Source organism: Myripristis murdjan, chromosome 19, assembly GCF_902150065.1.
Source record: "Myripristis murdjan chromosome 19, fMyrMur1.1, whole genome shotgun sequence".
Classification (NCBI taxonomy): Eukaryota; Metazoa; Chordata; class Actinopteri; order Holocentriformes; family Holocentridae; genus Myripristis; species Myripristis murdjan.
The window spans coordinates 21,135,337-21,146,305 of record NC_043998.1 but is presented as its reverse complement, the minus strand read 5'-3'; the positions used below and the strand labels follow the sequence as shown (position 1 = coordinate 21,146,305).

General features: G+C 41.5%; 1 protein-coding gene across 1 annotated transcript; it reads left to right on the top strand.

Moving 5' to 3' along the window:
* Positions 1–3,123: 3,123 nt before the first annotated feature.
* On the top strand, positions 3,124–9,937 carry cyp26a1 (cytochrome P450, family 26, subfamily A, polypeptide 1). The gene is made up of 7 exons (XM_030078565.1): positions 3,124–3,438; positions 4,172–4,396; positions 5,105–5,386; positions 6,053–6,202; positions 7,184–7,318; positions 8,074–8,220; positions 9,032–9,937. Exons 1-7 carry the CDS (start codon positions 3,250–3,252, stop codon positions 9,368–9,370), a joined length of 1,467 nt encoding a protein of 488 aa, XP_029934425.1. The 5' UTR covers positions 3,124–3,249; the 3' UTR covers positions 9,371–9,937.
* Positions 9,938–10,969: the final 1,032 nt, after the last annotated feature.

Sequence of the window (10,969 nt, the reverse complement as noted above, 5' to 3'; positions counted from 1 at the left end):
TGACGTTCAAGAAGCTGCGCACCCCCATTTGAAATTTCACCCTGTAGGGACCTTTATAATCAGAAATATTTCGTTTTTTGCTCAATATTAAATGCATTTAAACACAAGAAATCTGATAAAGCATCACTGATCTGATCTATATATATTTTTAATAATTAGAAATATAGTTCTCTTTTCCTATTTTCTTGTCATTTTTTGTGAGGGGCTAATGTTCTTGTAGTTATTTATTTATTTATTCATTTATTTTGCTGATTTAATAATTGCGTTTTCCCCATATTTTTTAATCAAAGCGTTAAATTGTTTTGATGTCATACTTGAACACTGACAAAAGATGGTGAGATTAAACCAGAAAGAAGAAAATACTTACATGATTCCTCTAACGTTATCTGCATTGTAATAATTTGTAGAGAATTAAATTACACAAAAATTACAGTAAACTCTCAGTGTGGATTTTTACGTCTGTGTCTGTTTACTGTAGCTGGCAGAGGTCAGTTTCCAGTGGATGTGACTCACACTCCATCAGACTGGGTTTACAGCCCAGCTTTACTGGAGTCACTATTGTCATGTGTGCAGCTGTCAGGGTCAATGATCTGCCTGCATTCAACCAGCTACACCAACATATTTTGTGTACTCGAACACATCAGCCTTGGAGGACAGCTCCACTTTTTTTAGTGGAACCTCTCCTGCTTTTCTGGGACAGACGGAGGCGGAATTTCACACATTTCTCAGAGTTGTATTCTGGACAGGAAAAGTTACTAAATTGGGTCAATTCTCTGGGGAGGTCAGAGCATATCATGGACTTTAAAGGGATAGTTTGTCCATTTTTTTTTTTTAAGGATAGTATTTCTCCCTTTTCTTCTCAAAGAAGGTTTATCATCACTTTACATGTTTCTTTCCAAAACTGAAGTGCACATGCAGGAGAGTTTTGCTCTGCACTTCCTGTACCACTGATGCAGCAGTAGCCTCCACAGAGACACAAGTAGATTGTTTCAGTTTGCTATTGTTGTTTTCCTCACTGAACACGTGTGTGCATGTTGGAGGACAAAAATAACAACTTCCCCCTGAGAGATACCTGGCAAGTCATGTTGTGGCTATAGCTGCTTCTTGTCCTCCGCTCCCACCTATCACATGAACCTTTCAGGCACCTGCCAGGCACCACTTTAACTGGGACCAGCCAGAGAACTTACACGTCACAAGAAAACAGTTCCACTGTTGATAACATTTGTTTACATTTTTATGCTATTTCAGGCTTTAAAATTTTGCTCCACATCATCAAACTTAATTTTTTCTTATTTAACAATTTCGGAGGCTTAAGGTGGTTATTTTTTAGAATGTTACCCGGGGGAAGTCCACTTAAGTGACATGAGGCTAGATAGATAGATAGATAGATAGATAGATACTACAGTAGTACTTTTAGTACTTTACTAATAGTACTCTCACATCCAATATTGATCATGATTTTTTTTTGTGCCTCAGGCACAACAGTTTTCACAATCAAGGAAAACATACGTCACAACATTGTTTAAATAAACCTGAAAAAATATTAAAGCAACATCTGCAAAAATGTTTAAAAAAAAAAAAAAAAAACTTTCTCAAAGCATATACAGACAAAAAAAGGTTATTCCATAATGATGAGGATACCACTGCTAGAGGGGTTAATAAAATAATACCAAATTTTTCAAAATGGATGAACTACCTCTTTAAATGAATTATCATTGAATGATTGTATTTCCAAGCTTGTTTCGCACCTTTATTGCAGTAGGTGTGGAGTGGACACAGAAAAACAAAGCAGAAAAGAAAAAGAAAAGAAAAATGAAACTCTTGGAAAGTCATTGGGAGTTTACATCCAGCAGGCCATGGTGGGAGCTCTGACTAAGCTGCTTGGTGGTGTGCCGTGCCATGCCACTCCATGCCGTTTTTCCAGCGGGGTGAACCTCAGGGCGCCCTCCTGGGCACCTCGCTGAAACACACACAGTTGCAGACATCCATCCATGTAATGTGTCGTTGTAAAAGCAGGAGCCAAGCTGTCTCAATTTGACTGACCGAATGGCCCTGTGTCTGACACACACACACACACACACACACACACACACACACACACACACACACACACACACACAAGGTCTGATGTTATGGCAGGTTGTAAAAAACAAGAGTCCAAATGCAGAGGGAGGTTGTGGTGAGAGAGCTAAGCACCTTCCCTGTGTTTACTTTTCATGCGGCGTTAGCCCGGGGATAACCTTGTGCGTGCGTGTGTGTGTGTGTGTGTGTGTGTGTGTGTGTGTGTGTGTGTGTGTGTGTGTGTGTGTGTCCTTCTGCCACTCTCTCTCCCTCTCTCTCTCCACTGACCCAAGTTTGAACCCGCTGAGAGCGGAGATATCATTTTTATAACAGAAAGACAGAGACAGACAGAGGCACGGGGCAGGTTAAAGTCTTCCAGATTAGAATGAGGTCCAATCTGATAGACAGATAGGCAGAAACGCAGTCAAGCCGAGGTGTTCATCGTCATGTCTCATAATCATACTGACGCTCCATCATCGCCACTGAGCGGCCTGCGTGATGAAGGCAAAGGGGACGAGTTGTGGAGGCAATGCAGGCTCAAAATCTGAGGGGTGGGGGGCAGATTCAAATAGCCTACATTATTTAATAAAACAAAATGAATGTCTAAGAATTTGAGCATAGGTCATTTTAGTTAATTTATTCATAAAAAAAACGCCGACTTTAAGAAGTATTTAAAAAAAAAAAAAAAAAAACCTTAGGAGATATGCACGCTGCTCCGGGCATATCTCCTCAGCCTACAAGCGGGGCTTAAGCCGAGGTAATGAGTGTGTAAACTTGCAGAGTATGGCCAACAAAGAAGCCTTGGGATGCGCTCCCATTGTGCGGGGGAGGTGGGGGAGGTTGGGTGTGGGGGGGGGGGATCATCACCTTTTCACAGTGAAATCTGCCACAGATTGTCCGCGTGCAACAGGAGGTAGGGATTAAAAGATGCGGCCCTTGGAACAAACGGTGAGGCAAGCCAGCCAGCACAGGCCGGAGGCGGGGCCGAGTGACACCCACAATTAAAGATGAACTTTGTGTGAACTAATTTATCTGAGGGAAAAGGTAACAGGCTGTCGACAAGCCTGGCAGCCTATAAAAGCGCTGGATGAGCGGTCTGCAGCCGCAGTAGCTGACCGAGCTCCACCTGAAGCGAGCCGAGCCTCCCCGACGCAGCGCCCAGCTTTTTCCACACCAAGTCCCTGCAGAATGGCTCTGAGCACACTGCTGGCCACCTTCCTCTGCACCATCGTGCTGCCCGTCTTGTTGTTTCTAGTGGCGGTCAAGCTGTGGGAGGTGTATATGATCCGAGGCAGAGACCCGAGCTGCCCCAGCCCGCTGCCGCCTGGATCCATGGGCTTACCCTTTATTGGAGAGACGCTGCAGCTAATTCTCCAGGTAAATGCATGTCTCAGCTGCACCTTCACCAGTGTTTTTAAACCGTACACGGCTGACAGGATCCACCTGGATAAGAATGGACAGCAACCAGAAACCTTATGACTCCTAACTGATGCTTTTCTACCTTTTGATGCAAAATAACCTTGCATGCAACTTTGTTCCATAGTTAATTAAACTGCGCTCAATAGACTTGGGTAATAAGACGAAGGTTGCTGTTCTAGGGGTGGATGTTTAAATTTAACTGTATTACCAAGCACAGGTACTTTTTATTTACTTATTTTTTAACATTTTTAGCCGGAGACGCATACAGTCTCAAAGAGTGCCCGAAGAGAGGTGTCATGCTCCCTGTTCAGTTTCTTACTCAATAGTTTTTCAAACTTTTTTAATATTTTGGACCCTCAAATTGACTTTGATTCAGACACGCCCCCCTCCCATATGATCTGATTTTTGCCTTAAGGTCCTTGATGTGAAAAGATAGGTTTGTTTGCACTGGAACACTGATGAACGGATTCAAATTGTGACACTAAAATAAAATGTTAAAATAAGCACGCATGCATTTTTGGTGTCGAAATTCAAATTAAATTATAGTGGGAAAAAAAATCGTATTTCTCATTTTGCTGAGGACCCTGGTAGCCCCTCAAGACCAGGAGCCCGCTTTCAAAGCACTGTGCCAGTCTCTGGTGTGCACTGTATGTTGATGTGTGTTGGTTTGTCGTGTGCTGGGATGTTTCAGAGGAGAAAGTTCCTGCGGATGAAACGGCAGAAGTACGGCTACATTTACCGCACGCACCTTTTTGGAAACCCCACAGTGCGCGTGACCGGAGCGGAGAACGTCCGGCAGATTCTCCTGGGTGAACACAGGCTGGTGTCCGTGCAGTGGCCCGCGTCCGTGCGCACTATCCTGGGCTCGGACACCCTCTCCAACGTGCACGGCGCCCAGCACAAGAGCAAAAAGAAGGTTGGTCTGCTCCGGAGACTTGTTTCACCATACAGACAGAAAGTGATGACGTTAACAGAATATAGTGGTTCTGGACCGGTTTTAATTTTCTCGTGAGGAAAAAAAAACACGCAACTGACTTGACCAGAATCGTGTCTTTGAGCACAGACCCAACACTTGTTTAGATCAGAGGTTTTCAACCTTTTTCATGCTCTGGACCGCCAAAGTGACTGTCATTAAGCCGCGGACCCTCCTGTGCTGTGGTTATCATGAAGATGTGGCTCTCTCCTTAGATTAAACTAATCCAAATTTTATTTTATAGTTTTATTGTTATAATGGAGAGCAAAGATCCAAAATCACCCATTTTCTGATGATTTTCTTGTGATTTTTATTTTTTTAAATCAGTGTTCTGCTACTTTTTTGCCAGTTTTGCAGTTGCCTTTTACTAGTGATTTTAGATATCAGGTACCTCTCAAAGGGTTAAATTGTTTTGATGTCATACTAGAGCACTGATAAATCCTGGTGAGATTAAATCAGAAAGAGGAAAATGTTGAAATGATCCCTCATACATTTTCTGCATTGTAAGAATTTCTAGTAAATTAAATTCCAGTGAAATTAAGCAGTTCCTCATTTTGCTGAAGACCCCCTTAAAGCCCCTCAAGGATCCCCAAGGGTCCCCAGACCCCACTTTGAAAAAACATCTTCTTAGGATTCCTCTCCTCTGTCCAGGCCATCATGCGGGCGTTCTCCAGGGAGGCGCTGGAGCTCTACATCCCGGTCATCCAGGACGAGGTGCAGGCTGCAGTCAGGGAGTGGCTGAGGAGGGACTCCTGTGTGCTGGTCTACCCAGAGATGAAGCGCCTGATGTTCCGCATAGCCATGAGGATCCTGCTGGGCTTCAACCCGGAGCAGATCAAGACCGACGAGCAGCAGCTGGTGGAGGCGTTCGAAGAGATGATCAAGAATCTGTTTTCCCTTCCCATCGACGTGCCTTTCAGTGGGCTGTACAGGGTGAGCACTCATAATTTAAAATGAATCATGAAGATGTGTAAAAGTTTGGATGGATAGATTAATGACAGAATTTTATCATGAGTTTAAGATGGGGCTGAATGATGATTTAAAAAAACACTGATATGATTAAGATTTTTTGCATCATAATTGTAATTTTCACTGAAAGCTATTAAAATTACTCTAATTTTTGCTGTGGTGCCAAATAAACTTGCTTTCTTACGTCTGGAAAATACAATTAGTGGGCCAGGGCATCTCTGTAGCAACTTAATACTTTTACAACAGTTTTTTTCTCACATTTTACCTCTTTTTTTAATCAAAGAAATGTCACGATTGAACTGATCACTAAAATATAATTCAGGGATCAACAAAAAGACAATTTTTCTCACTGGTCATCAGATAAACTTAGAAAGCAATTTAATGTTGATTCAGATGCTGTAGTTGGTTATTGGGGTGGCACCATTATCCATCCATAATGTTCCTTAGAGTAACACTGAATGAAGGCACAATTTGGTTTTGAGTTTTGACTCATCTCACTCTGTCTCTCCATCCCTTTTATCCACCCTATTTCCATCCTCCCCTTTATTTCTACCTGCCATTTGCGCCCTTCCATCCTCCACTCTCTTGCTTCTATCCTTCCCTTGTCCTTCCATGTTTCCTGTCCTGCAGGGTCTGAAAGCAAGGAACTTCATTCACTCAAAGATCGAGGAGAACATCAAGAAGAAGGTGCATGACTCTGACAAAGAGTTGAAACACAGAGACGCCCTGCAGCAGCTCATAGACAGCAGCAAGAAGAACAAGGAGCCCTTCAGCATGCAGGTAATGATGGGATTATCACATTACGTCTGTTATATTAACCCTCATAGATCATATCTTGTGCTGTAGAATCACACTAACATTTCTTGCCGAAGTACAGTGCCCAATAATGTGTGAGTTTTTAAGACCAAGTCAAAGTTAAATTGAGGATTCTTTTTTTTTTTTTTTTTTCTCTTATTAGCAATACAGTCATCAAGTTTGTATTGGTATTACTATCTGAGCAGTGTAGAGTAATATTCACTATTTGTAACAGCTGTTTCACACAGAAAAATAAAGGTGCTCTGTAAACAAATGGTTCCTAAGAGTGTGCCATAGGGGAAGCTTTTCTGGCTCCACAAACCTTTCAGTTCTTTAAAGAAACACTTCTTGAAATGTTTCAATGATAATTCAAAGAACCATAAAGGGCTCTCTGAGGTGTCAGCAATGGTTCTTCAAAGAGGACTTAAGAGAAACATTTCTTATAGGAGAAGTCTGTGCCAACTGAAACCAAAAGTAGTTCTTCATAGTGGAGTCAAAATCATTTCTGATTCCACAAAGAACCTTTGATGCCACAAGAACCAGTTCTTCAAATGGTTCATCACAGAATCTGTAGTGCCTCCAAGACTCATCAAAAAGAGTTCTTCAAGGAAGATTGGCAACAACAAAATTCTCTGAAGATTATTGGGCAAGTAGTTCTTGGTGGATCCAGTTGGTTCAAATGAAGAACCATCCACTAAATAAAGTGTTTCTTTGGTGATGGTTCTTTATGGGACCAGTCTTTCAAAGAACAATCTTAGAACCATTATTTTTGTCTGTAGCTATTCATGATAACCAGGAAGTAGCCTCTCTGTTTGTTATTCAGAAACAAGACACCCCTCCTGAGTGCCTTCCCTCTTTTCTCTTCAAAAATGGCTTTGAATTTGTCAATATTCATGTTTCTTCCAATGTGTCAGGAAGTTTAGAGCCCATTGACTCATTCTGTGTATCCAATTTCTGTCTTTGTAGGCCATAAAGGAATCTGCTACAGAGCTTTTGTTTGGAGGCCATGAAACCACTGCCAGCACAGCCACCTCTCTGGTCATGTTCTTGGGCCTAAATCCTGACGTAGTGGATCGTCTGAGGCAGGAACTCATGGACAAGGTAAATAGACAGGATCCCCTTTAATTCCAGCTTGTCACCTCCTGATCTCTTGATGTCCTCTGGCTGCCTGGGATCATTTTCAAATATATCTGATATACACTTAATAGAGTTGAACAATGAGCTGATTTGTCACACTAGCCAATAAGATTGCTTTACAGTGAACAGAATGACACATCCTTCCGCAGACAGACACATGGACAAATAGAGTAGGCATGATAATTCAATAGTTGTTGCAATTAAAAAAACATCTTCTCATATCGTAGTCCCTTTGGTAAAATCTCTTCAACTGGGGGTCCTTGTTTTAATGTAAGTTATCTTGTAATAATAAAGTCTGAAAACCCCGGAGCTAGGCTACTTTGAACTTGGAAGGAAAGCTAGACTACCTAGCAATTAACTTAGTTTGGCTAGACAGCATTTTAACAACTCGTAAACAAGAGCATTAAGTTTCACAATATTCTCTGCCCTTTTCTCTTTGTTTTTGAAACTGGGCGAGTGGGCTCCAGTCTGTTATTTGGTTATAAAAAATGGTGGTTCTTTGGCTTCATCCACTGACCTTAAACTATACCAGTGACATTAATTCTGTTGCCAGAGCAGGCTGTATTTATAGAACACAAAGCCAGTTCTGCTTAACAGTATAGCACCTCAAGCCTAACAGGAAAACAACTTGAACTAGGCAAGTGATTCAAGAAACAGCCCAGTGAATGGCAATGTCTCTCTGTGTCTCACCCCTACCCTTTCTCTCTTGTTGTGTTCAGGAGGAGCAGGGGATGGACCTACAGAATCTGGACATTGGGTCCTTGGAGCAGTTAAAGTACACTGGCTGTGTCATAAAAGAGACCCTGAGGATCAACCCCCCTGTCCCTGGAGGATTTAGAGTGGCCCTCAAGACTTTTGAGCTCAATGTAAGTTTAAATTATCACTACAAGATATTTATAGATCCAAGTGGTATACTGACTAGCATGGCAGTGAGTGGTTACCAAGATCATCCCAACCTAAAGGTCACAGGATTGATTCCATTAAGCAGTTAAACAGTTTTGGTGATTTGTCATTAAAGATTCTCTGGATAGAAATGCCAGCACAATAGAAATGTATATCACTGAATAGCCCATCATCAGAGTGATACATATTTAAGGCCTTCAATGGGATTTATATGTATCCACAAAGTTTTTCTCTGCAATTATTGAGAAGCCTAAAGGCAAATCCAAAGGTTCCTGTGTTGCTCCATAGAAAGAGGCCTGTGGCAAAAAAACTATTTGAATGTCACTTACCCAAATATGTTAGTAATCCTTAATTTGTCTACTTTCACGTGCTACAAATACATAGTGTATTTGTACAAATGTAGTGTTTTCACCATAGGTCTCGCTGACTTTTGAATGTATATTTTTCTGTGGAGCAGCACAGGACCTTTTTTGGAAGTCAACAGCCAAGCAAAGGATCATGGTTCAGGGCTAATGGGTTTTGTTTCAGTTTGCAGGGTCACTTTTTGTCTTCCATGAAAACTGTTGATAGCAAGTTGTGATGATATACAATGGTCTTTGGGCAAAAAAGCAATCAGAATAATATACTGCAGACAAGATGCCTAGCCGACACACAGTCGCATGCAAAATTGGCTTGGCTAATCTGAAAAACAAGGTTGCAACCGAGAGGAAAAGTTTTTAATTACACAAAAGCACACCATACCAAGTCATTCACTGAATTCTCTTTGCCACCTAGGGCTACCAGATTCCGAAAGGCTGGAATGTCATCTACAGCATCTGTGATACCCATGACGTTGCTGAGATCTTCCCCAACAAGGAAGACTTCCAGCCAGAGCGCTTCATGAGCAAACCCTCTGCTGACTCTTCTAGATTTCAGTACATCCCATTTGGAGGGGGGTCTAGGATGTGTGTTGGGAAGGAGTTTGCCAAGGTCCTGCTGAAGATCTTCCTAGTGGAAGTAGCTATGCAATGTAACTGGACTCTTCTAAATGGGCCGCCCACCATGAAAACGGGACCTACAGTCTATCCTGTGGACAATCTGCCAACCAAGTTCACCAGTTATGTGCGAAATTAAAGCAAAATGATGAGGAGTTGTTTCCTAAAAGCAGTGTAGTGCTAAGTGCTTGGTTTCCCAAAAGATGACTTTAGATAGGATGCCCTCACTTTTTTTTACTTCAGTTTCAGGGGTGAACTATAGTCAGAGGCCCTTTTGGGAAGCACCAGTGTGCTCTTAAAATACATGACAGACACAGAAGCTGCATTTACACATGGACAGAGAAATGTCTTACAAACATCTACAAACCTTTTGTGCTTGAGGGAATGCAGTTAAATCAGTGTTTTGTTTTGTTTTTTTCATAACATGACTTGTACATATGAACAGTTGTAGATGATTGCGATAAAACATATTACATTTTATATTTTGATATGTTAATACACAGGATTTGTATATATCCTTCTTTAAAAAGATAAACAAGCAAAACGAGAGGCACTATACACGGACATGGAACACTTTGTATCTAAGGTATGGATGTACATTTGTAGAGTCTGTTAATATAGCTTTTGTATCTTACCCCAACTTATTTAAGTGACATATGATATATTGTGTGGGCCTTTTTATTTAATAAAAATCTTTTTGTGGCGAGTCTTGGTTTTGTCAGTGGAGTACAAAGTGGGTTTAAATATATCAGACGTATATCAGCAGCAACTGCTGCAACAAGTTGTTGGGTTGTCTTCATGCAGCACATGAAGGTTAAAAATCTCCAATGATGAGCCTCAAGACTTCAGCAAGCTAAAGGAGGCAATCCAGTGTCTTTCCATAACTTGCTGCCTTACCAGGTGTTTCTGGCCAAAATCTCTGGAGTGTGTATTAGTTGTTTAGAGGGTGGATCCACAATGACAGGAAGATAGCACTATTACTGTCCTACATCTTTTTCAAGATGGATCAACTGTCACTTAAGTTACACCACTCCATTTGTTGACTGTTAGCGAAGATAATTGCTTTTATGATCAAGAAGTCTCAGTGGTATTATCAGCCTTCAAGTGATAAAGAGGTTTAATTGAACACAGTTGATAGAGAGCTGTCAGACTGGGGTGGAGGAGAAAGGGGAGAGACAGAGACATTTGACAACACCAAGTTAAGATGTTTGCTTATGACACTTAATGTATTTACTCTGCACAGTCCTGCTGGGTGGTCCTGGCACACACACACACACACACACACACACACACACACATTCCATTATCCTTACAGAATCGATAAGTTATAGGAAGGTAGGAAAATAGCAGAGAAATCTGGAATTCATAGAAGAAGAGAAAGTGCAGTGGAGGGCTGATGACCCTGACAGATGAGCAGACAGAGAGGGTGAAACAGAGTTCAGACAGATAAGTTCAGTTTCAGGGCATTCAGCAATACAGACCTCCAACAGTAAAGTGGAGGGGGCAGTAGCCTGGATACATGTGCACTGCACATGATTAGAGCTTGTGGCTTTTCTACCTAAGGTTTAAGGTAAGAGTCACTATCAATGCACTAGGTGTTATAAATTTGGCATACAAATTTATAACACCTCTTTTGATAGAGGTGAATGTTGTAGACAGAACATAACCCTATTTTTACACTCTTCTTTGAACTCATATTTACATATTTACAATCCATACCTCAGGGTAGGGACAAGCT